The sequence below is a fragment of the Myxine glutinosa genome, chromosome 6 (assembly GCF_964187855.1).
Source record: "Myxine glutinosa chromosome 6, kmMyxGlut1.1, whole genome shotgun sequence".
NCBI classification, from domain to species: Eukaryota; Metazoa; Chordata; class Myxini; order Myxiniformes; family Myxinidae; genus Myxine; species Myxine glutinosa.
Window position 1 is genome coordinate 22,879,648 of NC_136266.1, and position 20,833 is coordinate 22,900,480.

The 20,833-nt window shown below is 42.8% G+C and overlaps 1 protein-coding gene across 8 annotated transcripts in view; it reads left to right on the forward strand.

Moving 5' to 3' along the window:
- Window positions 1-20,833, forward strand: part of LOC137429645 (arf-GAP with GTPase, ANK repeat and PH domain-containing protein 1) — a 644,187-nt gene that overhangs the window by 413,365 nt on the left and 209,989 nt on the right. For all 8 annotated transcript variants that reach the window (XM_078779671.1, XM_078779672.1, XM_078779673.1 and 5 more), the window contains one exon: window positions 14,178-14,282. In XM_078779671.1, coding sequence (XP_078635797.1) covers window positions 14,178-14,282 — 105 coding nt within the window. The remainder of the gene's footprint in view (window positions 1-14,177; window positions 14,283-20,833) is intronic.

Sequence of the window (20,833 nt, forward strand, 5' to 3'; positions counted from 1 at the left end):
TTAGAATCAGGTGCACCAGCTCAGGTGCAAATGATTAGAACATTGTTGGAGAGGATCTTGGAGGAACCTGTCTTATTTAAACCTCAGACATTTAGTTTGGTTTGCTCTTTGTTGTTGAAGTGTACGGCGTCACCATGCCTAGATCAAAAGAGTTCTCTGAGGCCTTCAGGAAGAAGGTTATATACACAAAGAATTAAGTTAAGCACCCCCCCCGTTTTTTTACAACCTCGCACATTACAAGTTTGTTGTCGTCAAAACAGTGTAATATACCCATGATATTGCTATATTTTCTGGAGAAGTGATATTATGGTCACATAAAAACATAACAATCATGCCGTTTTCAATATTTTATTTTGAATAATTTAAGGTGAAATTTTTTGGGAATTTTAGGCATATTTTCACCTCAATTTAAGTATGGAGCTATAGGTCCATCACGGACAGTGTGGATGACGTTTATGTTTTCTAACGTACAGTCATTGTTCTGAGAAGACCTCTAGCGATCTTTGCGTCAATAACGTGTGTAGGACCCACGTGATCGGATCACTGACTCAACCAATCACTTTTTTTCACTTTGATCACTCAATTTCTTCAATGGATAATTGCTAATGTCATACCAATCATTATTTGATCTCACATACCTTAGAATATATGCCAATGTATACATATACACAAAGAATATATATTAGGGGGTGCTTACCTTAATTCGTTGTGTAGGGGTGCTTAACTTAATTCTTTGTGTATAGATGCCTCCGAGTCTGGGAAGGGATTTAAAAAGATCTCCAAACAATTTGAAATCAATCATTCGACTGTCCGGAAAATCATCTACTAGTGGAAAAGATTCCAAACAACTGCCAACTTGTTCAGGTCAGGCCGCCCCAGCAAGTTCAGCCAAAGAGCAGACCGCAAGATGCTGAAAGAAGTCTCGAAGAACCCCAGAATGTCATCACGGGACCGACAGGTAGCTCTTGCCACTGTTGATGTCAAAGTGCACGAGTCTACCATTAGAAAGAGGCTGCACTAATTTGATCTACATAGGAGGTGTGCCAGGAGGAAACCTTTGCTGTCCAGAAAGAACATCAGGGCAAGACTAAAGTTTGCCAATGAACACCGAGGCAAAGACCAGCACTTTTGGAACAATGTGCTCTGGACAGATGAGTCAAAGGTAGAGCTATTTGGCCACAGTACCAGAATACATGTTTGGCGAAAACCAAAGACAGCATTTGACCACAAGAACCTGATACCAACTGGAAAGCATGGTGGTGGAAATATTATGGTTTGGGGCAGCTTTGCTGCATCAGGGCCTGGGCAGCTCACCATCATATAATCCACTATGAATTCTTCATTGTACCAGACGGTGCTTGAGGATAATGTGAGGCCATCTGTCGGAAAGTTGAAGCTCAACCGAAGGTGGACCTTGCAACATGACAATGACCCTAAACATACCAGTAAATCCACCAAGGAATGGCTGAAAAGAAAGAAATGGAGGGTTCTGGAATGGCCAAGTCAAAGCCCGGATCTAAATTCCATCGAGATGTTGTGGGGGGATTTGAAACGAGCTGTGCATGCAAGAAACCCCTCAAACATCGCACAGCTGAAATAATTCTGCATGGAGGAGTGGGCAAAAATTTCTCCCAGTCGATGTCAGACACTGGTAGACAGTTATAAGAAACGCCTACTTGAGGTTATTTCTGCCAAAGGGGGCAATACCACCTATTAGAGCCAAGGGTGTACTTACTTTTTCCACATGCGAAATTTGCATTTATGTTTATTTAAATTATACAATGGACTACAAAATGTAAATGTTTCATGATATTTGTTATATTATATCACCTTTATCTATCAATATTGTTGAAATGAAGATCAAATAGCTGTATGTTGAAATATGTTGAAAAAGTCAAAACTTTACATGGGGTGTACTTACTTTTTCACGTGACTGTATGTATGAATTTGTGATCCAAGTGGAAAAGACATATTTCAACATAATCCCGTTGCATATCCACTTCTGCCACCGCTTCACAAAGTTATCGGTTCCTTTGTGGTGGAATGATGTCGGTTGGTTATCCATTCCGATGGCACCACTTGGAACCTCATTCTCATCGCTCTCATTCAGACCTCGGAGAGATTCCTTCAACAGACTAAACAGATAAACATCCGATGGTCCGAGATCCGGACTGTTCGGTGGGTGGAGTGACGGTTCAAAACCAAACTTCTCAATGCACTGCAGCCCTCGCCATGTGTGGGCTCGTGTTGTCGTGTTGCATGATGACACAGGTGGTGAATGTCCTGGAATGCTTTCTGTGAGTTGCTGTCTTAAATTTTGTTCACAGAAATGCGGACTATTTTGGAATTTTGAAGTGCGAACAACAGCACGGTCTGATCCAGAACATTGTCATCATCACTTTCCGGAAACTTGAACGTGACTCGAGCTTTCTTGTGTCGGTGACGATGGCTTTTCCAATGCATGGATGCTAGTTTACTCTCGGGTTCATAATGCTGAAGATTTATCTGTTTGGAAAAGTGAAACACGCCATTGTGTTGAGCTTTGTTCAACTGGAGAAGACTGTGGGTTATTACCAGTGAACGGAGGTTAGGTTTTCACCCTTGTCTGCCTGTTTCTTTGTCTGCCTGTCTGTGAGCACGATAGCTCAAAGATTTATGTATGGATTCGGACGAAACTTCGTGGACAGGAATGGTGTGTGGCGAGGACCAATTGATTAGATTTTGGTGAACATCCAGACACTGGAATTTTCTGAGTGAGTCTTCACCATTGAGAGACAGGGCCCAAAACAATATGTGGCATGATTTTTTTTTTTTAATGTCATGGACGGATTATGACAAAACTTGGTGGATGCGTTGTGTTGATGACGAGTACAAGCCAATTCGATTTTGGTTCAGGTCCAGATGTAGATCCGACCAATCAGTGGGTTCCAAAGAGTTAACTGGTCTGCCTGGCGGAGTTATGCTCTCTTACTGAGTGCCGTTCTTGTTCACAAATGTGTCTGTTGCCAGACATATTTCACCAGTGAACATTTTTGGCAACCATCTTGCACACACTTTGCGGAAACCTAGATTTCTGTACTGTATGATGAAACAGATCTCCAAACAGGACCAATCCTTGCTTATCGGTCCGTCAAACCTGGTCACATATGTGGCATGATATGTCTGCCTACGTCTGCCTGCGTGACATGTCTGCCTACGTGACAGCAGACACACATTATACACCACATATATACACTGTTCACCCCATTGTACACATGTTTCTCTGACATACAATTCGTACAATATTGTGTAGTCATTCTCCTGAGAATGTCACACCGTTTCACTCAAACCTGATGACCTGCAGATCAATAACATTGCATTCTCTTAGTGGGGCAGCCATCTTTGCAGCACCAGTACTGTATTGTCACGTGTGGGGAAGTCAGGTACAAATTGCTCGACAAATAACTCACTTTTTTTTTTTTTTGTATACAACATCGAGGCTCATGTAAGAGCTAATATCAATCACAAAAAAAAAAAAAAACGGACACATGAAACATACAATAAAGGGAGCAGGAGACACGATGGGGAGAGAGAGAGGGAAGCACACAAGTACAACAGCAGCGAACAGGGACAACGCGAGATCTGTGGGAGGGAGAGGGCTTGGGGGGAGAAGGCATGGGAAGACGGGGGGAGGGGAGGGGTGGGAGAGGTATAAAACACATGGACTTTGCTCGAACTTTTCACGAAACAAGTTGTATTTCAATAACTACAATACCGCACATTATACAATTGTATTATGCACCTGCACTGTGAATGCAAATTATATCGGGCACTTAGCACTAATAGAAAACAAGAGCTTAACAGGTGATGATGCCTCACCAAAATAAACCATCAATCCTGAAGAGATCTGGAAGGCTTCCTTCAGCTTTATTGAATCCCTTCGTCACTGGCCATGAGAGTGATGGTGACGGTGACTGAGAGGGTTCCGGAGATGGTGAGGGTGAGGGTGAGGGAGAAGGAAAATGAGGATTTGGTTAATACATTTATTTTACAGCTTTAGATCCTCCCCATGTGACGTCACAATATAAACAGTTGAAAGAGTGGAGTTATCATTACCCGGCGCACGCAAAGTGAAAAGTGGGGTTAAATAATTGGCTCATGTCTGTCCGTGTGTCTACAAACGTTAGTTTATGATCAAGGAACAACTAAATTTCAATTGAACGTTACATTTTTAACACTTATTTGGTAAACGAACCTGTAGTTTAACAGTACTTTGGCTCTGAAATATTCCTGTTCGAACATTCACAGAGAGGAGTGAGATTTTTTTTTTGTCTGTCTGTCTGTCTGTCTGTTTGTCTAGCAGTAAAACGAAATTGCAAATCATTCCAAACAGGAAACTTACTTTTTTTTAAGGATGTCATAAGGGACACAAACAACAGGCACGAAGAACTCATGGAAATGTTGAATAAGATGGTGTAAAAGACGCTGCATCAATGGCGGTAAACGTCCATATATTTTTTTCTACAACCTCTAAAATCTTAATTGTATTTCAATAGAATTATATACTAGAACACTGTAGAACACAAGTTGCCTTTTTGGTATTTTTGAAACCCTTTGGTTTTGTCGTACGAGGCCAAAAACATTACGGCATTTTACATCATCTCGACCAATCAAGTTTGCCGCTCAGAGACCCCGCCCATGTCCTTGTTTCTCAAGACTGCACGGGGTAAGGTGGCCTATGAACTCTACAGTTAAATAAATGTACCTGTAACTTTAATATGTACCATAGCGAAAACAATACAGTGAATTTCCCACAACAGGATCGTCCACCAAGTTATTTTAAACAAAATTTTGCAAAAAGAGAATGTGGAGAAATCTAAACAATGATCGTTAAATTGCTTTTGGAAGCAAACGTGGATTAGGTGATTTCTTTTTTAATGTCATCTTTTGTTTAATACATTTGGGTGCACAAGGCCTTCTAATTATTGTGATTTCAAAGTACGTAAATGCTATAATTCTTTCCATGAAAAGTATATTTTCATGGAATTTTAATTGACTTGGCATTACATAATTGACAATATATTCACAATTATGAAGCTTACAGTCGTGGTGTCATCATCCTGACCTTTGCGGATCAAAACTAGGATCCAATGTGCCATCTATGCACCTGACGGAGCAATTATGTTCCTGCAAAGTTGCAACTCAGGCCTCTTGAAATTCAAGCTCTCATGACAAAACTAGAAACAGGAATCACTCGACTTCCGCGAAACACCGCGAAACGTCCATATATTTTTTTCTACAACCTCTAAAATCTTAATTGTATTTCAATAGAATTATATACTAGAACACTGTAGAACACAAGTTGCCTTTTTGGTATTTTTGACTCGACTTCCGCGAGTTTGACTCGACTCGACTCGACCAATTGCTTTCAAAATCATTGGAATCTCCCGCGATGAAGCTATCTCTGAGGGCCTTTCACTCACTCACCGCAGGCAGGTAGGTGGCCTTTCTGTCTTCTACCGACTCCTCTCCGGCCTTGCTCCCCCAGCTCTCTCTGTGCTCTGTCCCCCAAATATTCCTACAGGTCGCACAAGATCTGCCAGCAACCCTCTGATGGTTAAACTGCCGAAATCTCGGCTCTCTGCTCACCTTCACTCTTTCATTCCTCTTTTCTCCCGCCTGTGGAACAAACTCCCACACTCCCTTCAATCCCTCTCCTCCCTCCAGGTCTTTAAAACAGCTGTTCACCACCATCTCTTATCTTCCCCCATCCATAACCTTGATCTTTTCTACCCCCACTAATTCACCCCAGATCCACCTTGTTTGAAATTCCAACTTCTTTCCTGGAAATCCTGGCAGTGTCCATATGTTTATACCTCTCCCACCCCCCCCCCCTTCACATGCCTCCCCCCCTTCACATGCCTCCCCCCCAAAGCCCTCTCCCTCCCACAGATCTCTCGATGTCTCCATGCCTCTCGGTCCCTGCTCTCAAATGTTGTGTTTGTGTCCTTCCCCCTCTCTCCCCATCTTGTCTACCGCTCCCGATGTTATTTGTTTTATGTGTCTGTTTGTCTTTCTGTGTGATTAATGTTCGCTCTTTCACGAGCCTCGATCTTGTATACGAAAAAAAAAACAAAAAAAAAAAACACGACTCGCAACGACTGGTGCGGCCCTCAAGTTCATCCTCGTCACCTGCTAAAAGTGATCACGTTTTCATGTTTTTTTTTGTTTGTTTGCTTTTTTGTATACAAGATCGAGGCTCATGTAAGAGGTAACATCAATCACAAAAAAAAAAAAATGGACACACAAAACATACAATAAAGGGAGCGGGAGACAAGATTGGGAGAGAGAGGGAAGCATACAAATACAACAGCAGAGAACAGGGATATCGGGAGATCTGTGGGAGGGAGAGGGCTTGGGGCGAGGAGGCATGGGAGAGGTGGGGGGGGGGGGGGGCGGGGAGAGGGGAAAGGTTCTGCCTTCTGTTGATGCGCTTTGCTCCCAAGGTGTGATACCGCAGTTGCACTGTTTGATCACGTTTAGCATATTGTGTATTTACCACCTCCTGCTGCAACGACTGCATTTCAACCTTTCCAGAAACGTCTTAATAACCGTCCTTAGCGGGACATTAAAGAATGTCTGGGTGATCAACGGCAACAGATAGGAAATCTAATCAGTTGTTAATGACATAGTTCACCCATCACAATTTTATCACAGCTAATTCCGAATGGTAATTGAAAACACTTGATGGCCGAAGCATGAACCCCCCCAGTAACAATAATTGCGTGTAAAGAATGTAATGAACAGTTTCGGGATGGCTCGAATAATCATGGCCGTCAGATGCGAAAAGAGCTTTGGAAATGCTTCGCTGTATTGTGAAGAAATTCTGGTGACACTAAAAGTGTATAATTATACGGTTACTTTCCATGGAATGGTCTTTGTGCGGGCTGTAGCCCACAGTGCCCTTTGGAGACTTACAGTGACTAATTGTCGACTGCGGCAAACTGGATAAGGAACGGCCTTGCTCCTTTCCAATGAGCGCCTTCCAGAAGGCCAGCTGGTTAATCATGTTTTAAACTTTTAAGGTCTCCGTGATTAATTTCTGCCTTGTTAGTGCTGCCAGGCAGACCTTTTTGGATCTCCAAGCCTCCTGTTGTCGAGGTTAGGTGTCGGGGAGGTTTCGGGAAGTTGCTCGCGGAGCGTAGTGGCCTGGTCGCGTGTCTTCAAAACGAGAACGACACTCAGTGGAGAGTACACCTCCGCCTGGTTGGCCATATCACTCAATGCTGAAGAATCACTAAAAATTTTAAATGATTCTCATATCCGAATCCATATTGCAGATCTTCACCAAAATTTAATCGATTCTTCCTTGTCAGACACCCAGCCGGTCCACCAAGTTTCGTCCAAATCCATCCACAACTTTTTGGAGATATTCTGCTATGTATCGTTTTTGGCCCGGTCTCCCAATGAGGAAGAATCACTTAAAAATTAAATAATTCTCATATCCGAATCCATATTCAGATCTTCCCCAAAATGGAATCTATTTGTCCTTGTCAGACACCCAGCCGGTCCACCAAGTTTCGTCCAAATCCGTCCACAACTTTTTGGAGATATTCTGCTATGTATCGTTTTTGGCCCGGTCTCCCAATGAGGAAGAATCACTTAAAAATTAAATAATTCTCATATCCGAATCCATATTCAGATCTTCACCAAAATCGAATCTATTTGTCCTTGTCAAACACCCAGCCGCTCCACCAGGTTTCGTCCAAATCCGTCCATAACTTTTTGAGATATCCTGCTATGTATCGTTTTTGACCCGATCTCCCAATGGTGAAGAATCACTTAAAAATTAAATAATTCTCATATCCGAATCCATATTCAGATCTTCACCAAAATATAATCGATTCTTCCTTGTCAGACACCCAACCTCTCCAACAAGTTTCATCGAAATCCATCCACAACTTTTTGAGATATCCTGCTATGTATCATTTTTAGCCATATCTCCCAATTGTGAAGAATCAGTTTTAAAATTCTAGTAGCCGGATCCGAATCCGGATCTTCACCAACATTTCGTCGTTGTCACATACGCTACATCTCTGCCAAATTTTGTCCGAATCCGTCCACAACTTTTTGAGATATCTTGTTCACAAACAAACAAACGGACAAACAGACGGGTGGAAACATAACCTCCACCACCTTTGGTGTCGGAGGTAATGAAGGGATTGAGTTGTTGTAGGACATCCAGTGCACCGCTCGTTTTATGACCACGCTCTCACATTGATGTGCGGACGGTAATGAAAAAATAAATAAATAATAAAAAGAGTCCATCAAAGCTTCCGCCAGACACGGCGGACTGCAGGATTTTAACCTGAACCGCAGCGTCAGGATTGAAAATACTTATGAAACTTTGACATCGTGACGCTGACGTTGTCTTCTGTGTCTCGTCCTTCCCATCCTGACACGGTCCTTGTGCCCGGTGTGCGCGAAAGGAGAATTTGCATCGGCCGGGGGTAAGAGGTTAACTTGCTAAGCAGTGCTTGATGAGGGCGGTTTTTCCCCTCCATTTGCATGGCCTGATCCATTAGTGCGATCTTAATCCTGCGTTGACCTCCGCTGACCCCGCTGCGCTCGCCTTAGCCGAAGACCCCTGTCGCTGTCAGGCACGTTAAATGGGGACCCCGAGGGGGCTGTTTGTTTATTGGTCAGATTATCTCTTCAGATGGCATCTTCGCCCATGACAAAAAGGCCTGCTCTTTGAAGCCATGAGAACTAGCTGGCGCAGGGAAAGCCGAGCGGGTTTGCAGCCCAGAGCGCTCATCATCACCGTTATGAAACGTGCTGCGCGATTATGGCAGCACGTGCTGTGATGTTTTCACAAAGCGGAATTACTTCGATTTGATACGAGGATTTAAATACAAAGTACAAGTAACATTGTTTGTCGAGCAGGAATGCATGGAATCAATTGTATGAACTTAACTCGATTCAATCACTTTGTTATCCTTGCAGTAATGATTTGGTTATTGTTTCCTTATTTATGATCTAACGGAAGGTGTGTGTGTGTGTGTGTGTGTGTGTGTGTGTGTGTGTGTGTGTGTGTGTGTGTGTGTGTATATGTGCGTGTGTGTGTGTGTATATGGATGTATGTGTTTGTATATGTGTGTGTGTGTGTCTGTGTGTATATATATGTGTGTGTATATGTGTGTGTGTGTGTGTGTGTGTGTGTGTGTGTGTGTGTGTGTGTGTGTGTGTCTGTATATGTGCATGTGTATATGGATGTATGTGTGTGTGTGTGTGTGTCTGTGTGTATATATATGTGTGTGTATATGTGTGTGTGTGTGTGTGTGTGTGTGTGTGTGTGTGTATGTGTGTGTGTGTGTGTGTGTGTGTGTGTGTGTGTGTGTGTGTGTGTGTGTATGTATGTATGTGTATATATATGTGTATATGTATGTATATATATATATATATACACAGTCACGTGAAAAAGTAAGTACACCCCATGTAAAGTTTTGACTTTTTCAAAATATTTCAACATACAGCTATTTGATCTTCATTTCAACAATATTGATAGATAAAGGTGATATAATATAACAAATATCATGAAACATTTACATTTTGTAGTCCATTGTATAATTTAAATAAACATAAATGCAAATTTCGCATGTGGAAAAAGTAAGTACACCCCTACATTTATCACTACTTCAAATACCTAAAATTAGAATCAGGTGCACCAGCTCAGGTGCAAATGATTAGAACATCGTTAGAGAGGATCTTGGAGGAACCTGTCATATTTAAAACTCAGACATTTAGTTTGGTTTGCTCTTTGTTGTTGAAGTGTGCGGCGTCACCATGCCTAGATCAAAAGAGCTCTCTGATGCATTCAGAAAGAAGGTTATAGATGCCTACGAGTCTGGGAAGGGATTTAAAAAGATCTCCAAACAATTTGAAATCAATCATTCGCCTGTCTGGAAGATCATCCACAAGAGGAGAAGATTCCAAACAACTGCCAACTTGTTCAGGCCAGGCCGCCCCAGCAAGTTCAGCCCGAGAGCAGACCGCAAGATGCTGAAAGAAGTCTCTAAGAACCCCAGAATGTCATCACGGGACCTACAGGTAGCTCTTGCCAATGTTGATGTCAAAGTGCACGAGTCTACCATGAGAAAGAGACTGCACAAATTTGATCGACATGGGAGGTGTGCCAGGAGGCAACCTTTGCTGCCCAGAAAGAACATCAGGGCAAGACTAAAGTTTGCCAATGAACACCTAGGCAAAGACCAGCACTTCTGGAACAATGTGCTCTGGACAGATGAGTCAAAGGTAGAGCTATTTGGCCACAGTACCAGAAGACATGTTTGGCGAAAACCAAAGACAGCATTTGACCAGAAGAACCTGATACCAACTGTAAAGCATGGTGGTGGAAATATTATGGTTGGGGCAGCTTTGCTGCATCAGGGCCTGGGCAGCTCACCATCATAGAATCCACTATGAATTCTTCATTGTACCAGAGGGTGCTTGAGGATAATGTGAGGCCATCTGTCGGAAAGTTGAAGCTCAACCGAAGGTGGACCTTGCAGCATGACAATGACGCTAAACATACCAATAAATCCACCAAGGAATGGCTGAAAAGAAAGAAATGGAGGGTTCTGGAATGACCAAGTCAAAGCCCGGATCTAAATCCCATCGAGATGTTGTGGGGGGATTTGAAACGAGCTGTGCATGCAAGAAACCCCTCAAACATCGCACAGCTGAAAGAATTCTGCATGGAGGAGTGGGCAAACATTTCTCCCAGACGATGTCAGAGACAGGTAGACAGTTATAAGAAATGCCTACTTGAGGTTGTTTCTGCCAAAGGGGGCAATACCACCTATTAGAGCCAAGGGTGTACTTAATTTTTCCACATGCGAAATTTGCATTTATGTTTATTTAAATTATACAATGGACTACAAAATGTAAATGTTTCATGATATTTGTTGTATTATATCACCTTTATCTATCAATATTGTTGAAATGAAGATCAAATAGCTGTATGTTGAAATATGTTGAAAAAGTCAAAACTTTACATGGGGTGTACTTACTGTGTGTGTGTGTGTGTGTGTGTGTGTGTGTGTGTGTGTGTATGTGTGTGTATATATGTGTGTGTATATATGTATATCTGTGTGTGTACATGTGTGTGTGTGTATATATGTGTGTGTATATATATGTGTGTGTGTGTGTGTGTGTGTGTGTGTGTGTGTGTGTGTGTGTGTGTGTGTGTGTGTGTGTGTGTGTGTGTGTGAGATGACGTTCCATGTGCATTTGCAATCATACCGTGTGTGTGATCTATCTATAATTCCAGCAATCTCTGTGTGTGTGTGTGTGTGTGTCTGTGTGTCTGTGTGTCTGTGTGTGTGTTTGTTTGTTTGTCTGTGACCGCTGTTTCTCGACAACCACGGGTCCGATATACTTGAAACTTGCCAGGTATATTGCTGGGGACCCGAGGATGTGCCTTTTCAAGGTTTCATATTAATCGGAGAAGTAGTTACCGAACTATGTCCAAAAAACGATTCAACCAATCAGAGAGCAGCGAGCTATCACGTGTGCCGAACGTGGTGAACAGACTCTGCCTCGGACGGCACATTTGAGAGCGTATTCATTTATTTCACGTTGGAAAACTATGTTGCCGTTAAACTATGTTTTAAAACTAATTAAAACTAATTTGCGATTCATCGTAACTGCGATTTGCGACCTTCCGGACAGTGAAGACTGCACTTCCGGCAGCCAATCACAGAACGCGTTATTGCGTAGGCGTGGCCGATGTGAGAGCGAGCCGAGCCGAGCGCGTGCACCATTACGGTTCGTAATTCGATTTCTTCCGGAGAAAATAATAATTTCTCGATTTCTTATGCGCATTATTTCTCCCAATTCAGTCAGAGCGAAGGGCGGAAGCGAAGAGCGTTGTTTTTTTTGTTTACGGGCGTACGGGCGGGGTAGAGCGTACGGGTAGCGTTTTTTTTTTTTTTTGGCAAGGAACGGGCACCCACGTACGGGCATGCCCTAGTATTTTAAACTCCTATTTCCAGCTTCTGAATGATGATTGAAATTAAACACAATTTACATGGAAAATACAGTCGAAAGAGACAATTAAAGCCTCAGCTTATGAATTTGATGCAATGATGTATGTAATCAAATTGGGACAAGCATGGCAAGCCACTATCGTATGAATTAATCAACAATTCTTCCTCCTGATATTTTGGAGCTTGTTTAACGTGGCACCTCTCATCATTTTTTGTTCTGGTCGTGATTACACAAAAACCTTTTGTAATATGCACAGTAGTGCATGCTCAGCTGGAAGCAAACAAGACAGAATCTAGGGCCTTTTCCAGGCCAGGCCCTCATTAGGGTCATTGTCCTCTTGCCTGTACAGCATTTACAGAGCCTGATCAAGGCCCCTGGCTGGGTAAACTGAATGGCCATCCCACACAGCTGGAAATGGAGATGGCTAAATGGTGCGCGCCTAACCGCCTCTCTAATGGCTCATTACCGAGGCCTTGTGGGCTGATAGATAATCACTCCGCAAATCTTTTCTTGGCTGCCTCTCCTCATCGCCTCTCCTTCCTCATCTTTTTTTGAGAGCTGTGATAAAAACGTTACTTATGCACACCTTCTCACCATAAATAAGGGAAGGCAGTAGAGCTCAGTTGGTGGCGTGCTCGCCTGTGAACTCCCCGGTCCTAGATTTATTGCCAAATGGAGTCGCATCAGACTAAAAATGCCATCTCGATGCAATGCTGCCAGGGACCGCTGCATCTTGCATCACGTCATCCTTCGATTTGGGATTTCAAGCCAACGGTCTTGCACGGTGTCTCCTTTTTCAAAGCATGCCATTTTGTGCCGTACCCCAGCTCAGTTATTATAGCTAGATTATGTGTAATAATATGCGAGTTCTAAAAGAAGGATATTGTTAAGATACATTTTTTCTTAAGAAAGGGGTTGTAGCTCCATAGAAAATACGGAAATTGATAGATTCAGCTAATGTGGTGCGACAGCCATGATGACTTGTACAGTAACTTCCTGCTGGGTCCAAGTTTCGTTGAGCATGTGTATATATATGTGTGTGTGTGTTTGGAAATATCTCAACAGACTTTCTTGAATCTAAGCACATCAATGAAACAATTGCACGGTTGGATTTTTCTCGAGTTGGCCGTATGTTACCTCGGCATCTCCGAGTGTATTTGTGGAAGGCCAGGATAATAGCTCCTGGCTGCTGGCACTCTGACGGATGTTGTTATAATGCAAGAGGAGGCAGGCAAGGTGTCAGAGCAGTCTTTGTCTCTCGGGCCAGATTGATGGGACTTTCATGAGGTGGGCCTGTCCTTGATTAGAGCGTAAAGATCAGGCGGCCAATGAGCAAAGGCGCCCCGGTTTGCATTTCTATATGACTCGGCTGGGAAATGCCTGTGGAAATGAGCTGCGGGCCAGACAAAGGTTGCTTTATTCTAGGGGCGTAGAACTTGCAACTTGGATGGGAGGGAGCAGAGGGGAGGTGCATGCATCTTCGAAGAGAGGGTGAGATGATGTGTCATTAGGCATTCCGTCAAAGGCCTGAGAACAGCTGTTGACGACCTCGGATTTGCCTTCCTTGCACGCATTCGATGCATCGACCTTTAAAATCCTAAATTTTCAGGGCCGATAGATTCCTTGGAGGTTGAGTGCACATGGGGGCCTTCAAACCACAGGAATAAATTTTTCTGCAATCCTTCTTTGGGCCTTGACATCAATTGTGGCTTTTATTGATCCTGCAGTGACCATTATTGGTTGTTATTTACAATAGCTATTAAACAAGTTCTTCTGAGCATTCTTGGTAACTTATCGAAAGCACCGCTCCTCCGAGCACCTGCATCGAGGTCAAGGTTTTGTCGCCACATCTGATCCACAGACGAATTTAATTGTACTTCAAAAACAAACTTGCAAAAATTCATGTTGTCGCCCATCACCAAGTAGATTTCCTCCTGAGGCGGTCGTTTTGGCCGGCTCCTGATGTCATTGTTAATTTACCCACTATAAATATTTGCGCTACTTCACAGAGGAATTCAAAGGCCATGAACACCATGGAATGCCACAGTGCCTATGTTGTTGGGCTCTGTCTCACCTCCCATTTTTCTCTCATTCTAACCTTCACTCTCCCTTTTTCTTTCCCTGATTTATTTCCACTCCTCTCCCAGGGGGTTCTGCTGAAGCGGAGCGGGAAGTCTCTGAACAAAGAGTGGAAGAAGAAATACGTCACGTTGTGCGACAATGGGATCCTCACGTACCATCCGAGCCTCCATGTAGGTTTCTCGCTCCATGTGTTGCATTGTCCGCTGGTTGCGTGCCTCACACTTACGGTGCTTTCATTTTCTGGGCTTTAAGTTAAACATGTAAAACTTTTAGGTCCACCTACCTGGGAGGATCAACCACATTCTCTTGTTCTTGATGTTAAACGTCTTAATTTGTGCTATTTTTAGTATATATGTAGCTATCAATGTAGATCACTGTTCAAATCCCACTTCTGAAACCAAAACATTATTTTTATTTTTCTGCTTTCTTTTGTGACCTACACCAAATGTTAAACAGCACATTGAATCACATGGCCATCTACCAAGGATTTGTTATACAAAGCATGAAAATTAACTCTAAAAATCATCTCGGTTTGGTGTTTCACAGGCAGAGTGATCCATCGATGCGTGTGCCGCCCCGTCCCTTGGATGGACGTTAAACTGGGAGTCCCGTCTGCAGGCATCCGTTGGTGGACGTTAAAGATCCCACGGTATCCCTCGCGAAGCGTAGGCGAGCTTATCGCCAGCATCCTGAACAAATTACAAATTCCTGCCATAACCAGCAGGGGGCGCTGCATCAGCAGCACAGCCACACCCTCAGCCAATGACGCTACCCCGCAGCCTTGTGCTGCATACGGGCAAAAAGTATGGTAGAGTAACTAAGGAGTTTTCTGAGCTGTCCAGCCTTAGGAGGAAATTGGGAGTATTATGAAACTACTCGAGATATGAAGGTGGCTAAATTTAATGGGAATAAAGGATGACGACAGTGTAAACTTGGAAAGACCTTTCAAGATGTAAGACTTGGGGACAAAAAGTGAATGTAATGAAAAATAAAATGAGAATATAAATAATAGCAGGGTTTTATTTAATTATTTATTATTGCAATTACGGGCCAGCTTGTCGTGAAGGCTAAGAAATAAATAGCATTCTTTGAAAACAGAATCCCATCAAAACGTATTCACAGGTAATCAAGGGGCATGGAAGAGCAGAATGACAGCGGGGAAACGGATAAAAAGGAGGTCAATTTTAGGAGGTGTGAACAGGGACTCAGCAGGTGTATACTTTGAGATAGGATAACCAGGCAGGTAATTGCGGAATGGTACTCTATGTGGTGTGGTACGAGTATGTGTGTATTCAAGTACTTTTTCCCCCCCCATTCCTGCTTATCCTTTGCCACCTCTCTTTCACCTCTATTTTTCTTCCTGCATTGATTTTTTTTTTCCCTCACTCTTTCCCACCCTGCCCTTCAATCCCCTCCTCTCCCTTCCCCCAATATACATTTTAAAATAAATTCCTGTTACCTTTCTGCTTGTCCCTTTGTGTTCGCTGCCACACTCATTCGCATGTTTGATTGTCATCTGACATGTGATGTGTTAAATTATGCTTTCTGTATTTTCTCTTCTTCTTCTTTTTTTTGCACTTGCATCTCAAATGTAGTTTATTTCTGCTACCTGTTTCTCATGTATCTCAAACACAGGACACCATCTCCATCCTGCTATAAAGATGAAGAAGCCCCTTTCTGTTGGTAGCTGCCATTTGATTCTCGATGATGTTTCATAATGTGATCTGTAGCATAGCTCATCCATTATCTCAAGAACTCTGTACCAAGTTTAAAGGAACATGAAAAATGGCAAAGCATATCATCAAGAAGAATTCTGAAGGATATTTATGGACTAAGGATTGTCTGGGATCACGTATGAGAATATTGCTAATGGATGTTCTCATGCTTGGTAGCGTTATAACGCATCCATCGAAACTGTGATTTGACCTGTGCTTCACCCCGGATTCCCACCACCTCAACCAGAGCCTCAAGGGCTCCAAGAATAATCCAGCTGAGGCACTAAGCTAATCCGGCACTCATCCTCTGCACAATGGGCTCGTGGAGGGCTTTGGCTTGAAACTCTTGTCAGGCTGCGGATCAGCAGGATTTGCAGGCTTAATCTGGCAGTGATAGCCTCAACCCGAGCAGGTCGAATGATAACATTGGCTCAAAAAGGACGTACACAGCAAAGCAAGTGCAAGGAGATCAATCCTCATCTCTTTCTTTATCATTTGCAATCCACTTCCGACACAAACTACTTGAATAGGTTAGGTCTCTCAAACTTTTGGGCCTCACCATCAGCTATGATCTTTCTTGGGTAGACAATATTTCCAAAATGGCTTCCAAATCCAGCTGCTGACTGGGCATTTTTGGCCAGTCTGAACTTTTGACAACGTACAAGGCAGCTTGAATCCTTGATGGAATACTGCTCTCTCCTATCGGCAGGTGCCCCTGCCTCACACCTTTTCATTTCATTTTCATTTCGGTTTATTGAAATAATTAAACACTGGACAAGGCAGTTCGAAGACTGAAGTTTGTCAAGTTTACAGTAATAAAAGTATTTCATAAAACTTCCAAATGTAAATTGAGATAATAATAATCATAGAAAATTACATTCACCAAAATATCAAAATAAGTATAAGCAATAAACAAACATACATAATAATCAATCAACAATAACAATATAACAAATTCTACCAACAAAATAACCTAAAATAGCAGAAAACTCAAGAAGATCAATAAACATATTATGCATGAAATTGATTTTATGCATCTACAATTCTACATAACAGAATTAAGCATTTCAGTCAAAAAAGGAATTGCTGAATTCTTGTATCTTTGAGTCTTACACCGAGGTAGGTCAAGATGTTGAGCATTCCTGAGTTGCATATTATATCGAGACAGATTCTCGGGTAGGAGGAAGAGAAGAGAACTGGACAAGGCAGTTCGAGATTTGCACAGTTGGATTTTTTGGAGATTTCAGTTCGAACTGACAAGGCAGTTCACGGTGACGATCACATTTTAAAAGACCAAGACCAAAACGCAAGAGAAGCTCATTCCTGCGTTCGCTCAACAACTGTAAACCAAAATGACGAAGTTGTTGCGCATAGGATTGAATAGCTGGATACGCAATAAAAGGGTTCGCACGCTTCTGGAGTCGTTCAATCTCATCGCTCTGAGCCCTTGTAATGCCACCGTGTCCTTCTTGATGCCGAGGAAAGCAATACCCATCTCCATTGATAAAGCTGAATGTCTCGGCCTATTACTTTCACATCATAGGTGGGTTGTTGCCCGCTCTGTATTCTACTGCCTCCTTTTTGGCCTTGCACCATCTGCCCTATCTTGGCTCTGTCCCTCCCTGGTTTCTGCAGTGTGCAAACAGTAACTCTTTTCTTGTTAAAATCCCCAAATCCAGGCTCACCGCTCACCTCAACTCATTTGTTCTTCTTTTCTCTCGACTGTCGAACCAACTTCCCCAGTCTGTTCAGTCTCATTCTTCCCTCTCGGTCTTCAAGACATCTGTTCACTACCACTAGGTCACCCCTCATCCAAACTCATGATGTCTTCTACCCCAAATTACCCCATTCCCAAGCTCTCTCTTTTTCCAGGTTAAGGTGATTCTTCCCCCCTCTCTCTCACCCCTTTCCGTTTGTTGGTTGGAGGTTGGTTTGTTCTTTTTCTATTTCATCCCCGCTTTCCCCCTTTCTCTTCTTGCTGTGTTTCATTCAGCTTGCGTGAAGCTTGTTCACCCACACCTCTCCTTCTCCACATCCTCTTGATCTCACCTTCTACTTCACTACTCGGTGTTCCCCCTTTCCATTTTGTTCCGTTCCATCCTATCTTAGCTCTTCAACGAGCGTCGGTCATGTATACAAAAAGGCACTGCACTACTTTTAGTCACAAATTGACTTCAGAGGAGAACAAATCCATTCATGTCTAGAAAGCAAATGTCCAAACACCTGAATTGTCATGCAATCCCTCCGCGTAGTTCACCCGGCCTTCCTTAAAGGTCTCCGATCCAAGTGCTAACCAAACTTCAACTCTGCTTACCTTTTGAGACCGAATGCGATCAGTCACATGAGGTTCATTTCTACTGCACATGAGCATCCAAACAGACCAAATAGATCTTCTGGGATGGAGCACCTATACTTTAACTACTCGGACGTTTATAGATTTTGCAGTCATCCTACCGAGAGTGGTACTGCTTCGAGGACAGGCTGGTTCAAGGAAGCGTCATTATCACGTTTCCAAGATTTATAACACGATGCTGAACAATGTCTTTTCTTACTGATGAAGACATGAAACGTCAGTGGAGCAAAGGCTGTACATCAAGTCCTGTTCCCTAAACATGCTCGTGTTGATATTAATTATTTTAAAAAGTGATCATTTTGTGATACCGCAATAGCAGTCTCCTAAAAATCCTTTTGATGGTCTCCAGTTGCAACACCACATAAGGTTAAAAAAAATAATTCTGGTCTCACTCAAAGCTCATGAGAGCATGATTATCTCATGATGTTAGATTGAACAAACAGCCAATACGTGAAGAAGCCACAATATTTTGTACGTGACATTTTCCAAGAAACAAGACTGTCTGGATACTTGATATCGTATAAATGCTTTGATGCTTTCTCGCGTCCTCATTGGACCTTCAGAATTGGTCGGCTATAACTTGATCTTTTCTTGATCTTGCTTGACCTTGGTCTTTTCTACCCCCGTTAATACACCCCAAATCCATCTCTTTCAATCTCCGACTTCATTCCTAAAATTCCTAGTCATGTCAATTTGTTTTATACTGTGTACCCCTTCCCCTCCCCGCACTACCCTGCCCCAGTGCCCCAGCCCTCTCCCTTCCACATATCTCCCGATGTCCTGTTCTCTACTGTTGTGCTTGTGTGCTTCCATCTCTCTCCCCTTCTTGTCTCCCCCTCCCTTTATTGTTTTATGTGTCTGTTTATGTTTTTTGTGTTTAATGTGATAATCTGTGTTTAATGTTAGCTCTTACACGAGCCTCGATCTTGTAAAAAAAAACAAAAAAAAAAACTTTCTACGGTAAACATTCTGTCCGAAGCCGATAAGAGGATTAAAAGTTGCACATGTCTTTTTATCATATCAAAAAGGGGATACGTATATTGAGGCTAAATTTAATAGGAAGAATTTGTGGCTTTTTTGTATATCAATGAATGTGAGATATTACTGTTGCAGAAACAGACGATGACACTCTGCCCCGGCCGGCTGCACGTGCCCTCCAAATGCCCCAAGTCAATCCTATTTCCAAAAGAATCCTCAGAAATCCAAGCCTTCTGGAGATTGCCTTTGATGTGTGGTTTCTGTTTGAAAGCAGATGTTCAAGTATAATATCTAAATACCAGTAAGAATGCAAGTAAATAAGGCAACCATGCTCCTTGGGGCTTTAATGAGATTATGGTCTCATGGGTTAAGAGCCGAGATTTTTTTAGGTCAGATCTGCCTTGGATTATACAGCTTCAGTGTCTTTTGTCAGAGAAACATCGAAAACATCCGTTGGTTTGTTTGTTCATTTTTCCTGCATTTTATGTGTTTTATGGCCAGTTCTACTAACTTTGAAATTAGAGGAATTACGATGTTTTGAAATTGAGGAAGAAGAAAAAAGAACAATTACGTACAAGCAGAAGCCCGTGCTAAAATATCATTATATAAAAAAGAAAGAAAGGAGGCCTTTCATTCTTATGCTGGTTGAGAGAACTCAAAACTGGGAGGTTCTATATTTCTTAACAGGAGAGAAAAAAAAAAATTCAGGTGTGATCATGGCAGCTATTTGTTTCCTATACACTGCCCAGATTCAATTTTTTGCCTGATTGAAAAAAATTACAATTTTCCCAGAGGTTTGCATGACTTTGAAGCAACTTTTACTTTATAATTTTTTCTCCCCAAGGAGAGTTCCTGTGTTTCAGGGTGCGACAGACAGACAGAAAAAAAAGAAAAAAAAAAGTATATGTATGTACTTTTTGTCTATGTTTGGACATTTGCTTTCTAGATAGATATATATATATACACACACACATATATACACACACACACACACACACACACACACACACACACACACACACACACACACACACACACACACACACACACAAGTGAGGCAGGGCATGTCAGGTCAGATTAGGTATGGGAGCATGCGCCGGAGCAGCGCGTTGCTGCATCCACTTTCTGATGGTACTCCTATGGCCTCCGTCTGGCCACCCCCCAGGCTGATGCCTGGCCCATCTCTATCTCCTTGAGATACCGATCAACCTACTGCAACCATGAGGCATTGGGTCGGCCCGTTGGCCTCCTCCACTCAACAGGCTCCCTTGCTGAGAGTATTTGGTGAGCTGGATCAGCGTCCGGAAAACGAGCCACTTGCCCATACAGCCGCAGCTGATGCTCACGGATCATACAGGTAACAAATCTCATCTGAGTCTCTCTCTCTCAGCAACTGCTCGTTGGACACAAAGGCTGACCAGCGATAGCCAAGGATTCTCCGAAGAGACTTAGCTCCGAAGGAGTTAAGTCTCATTCTCTGGCCCTTAGTGAGGGCCAAGTCTCGCATCCTTAGAGCAAGACTGGAAGCATCAAGGACTTAAAGACTCTGACTTTCGTCCTCCTGCACAGATAACGACACCGCCACACCCCATGATCCAGTGAATCCATGACTCCCCAAACCCATCCCAGACATCTATCAATCTCTGGCTCACAACATGCGGAGGCATGAATAACA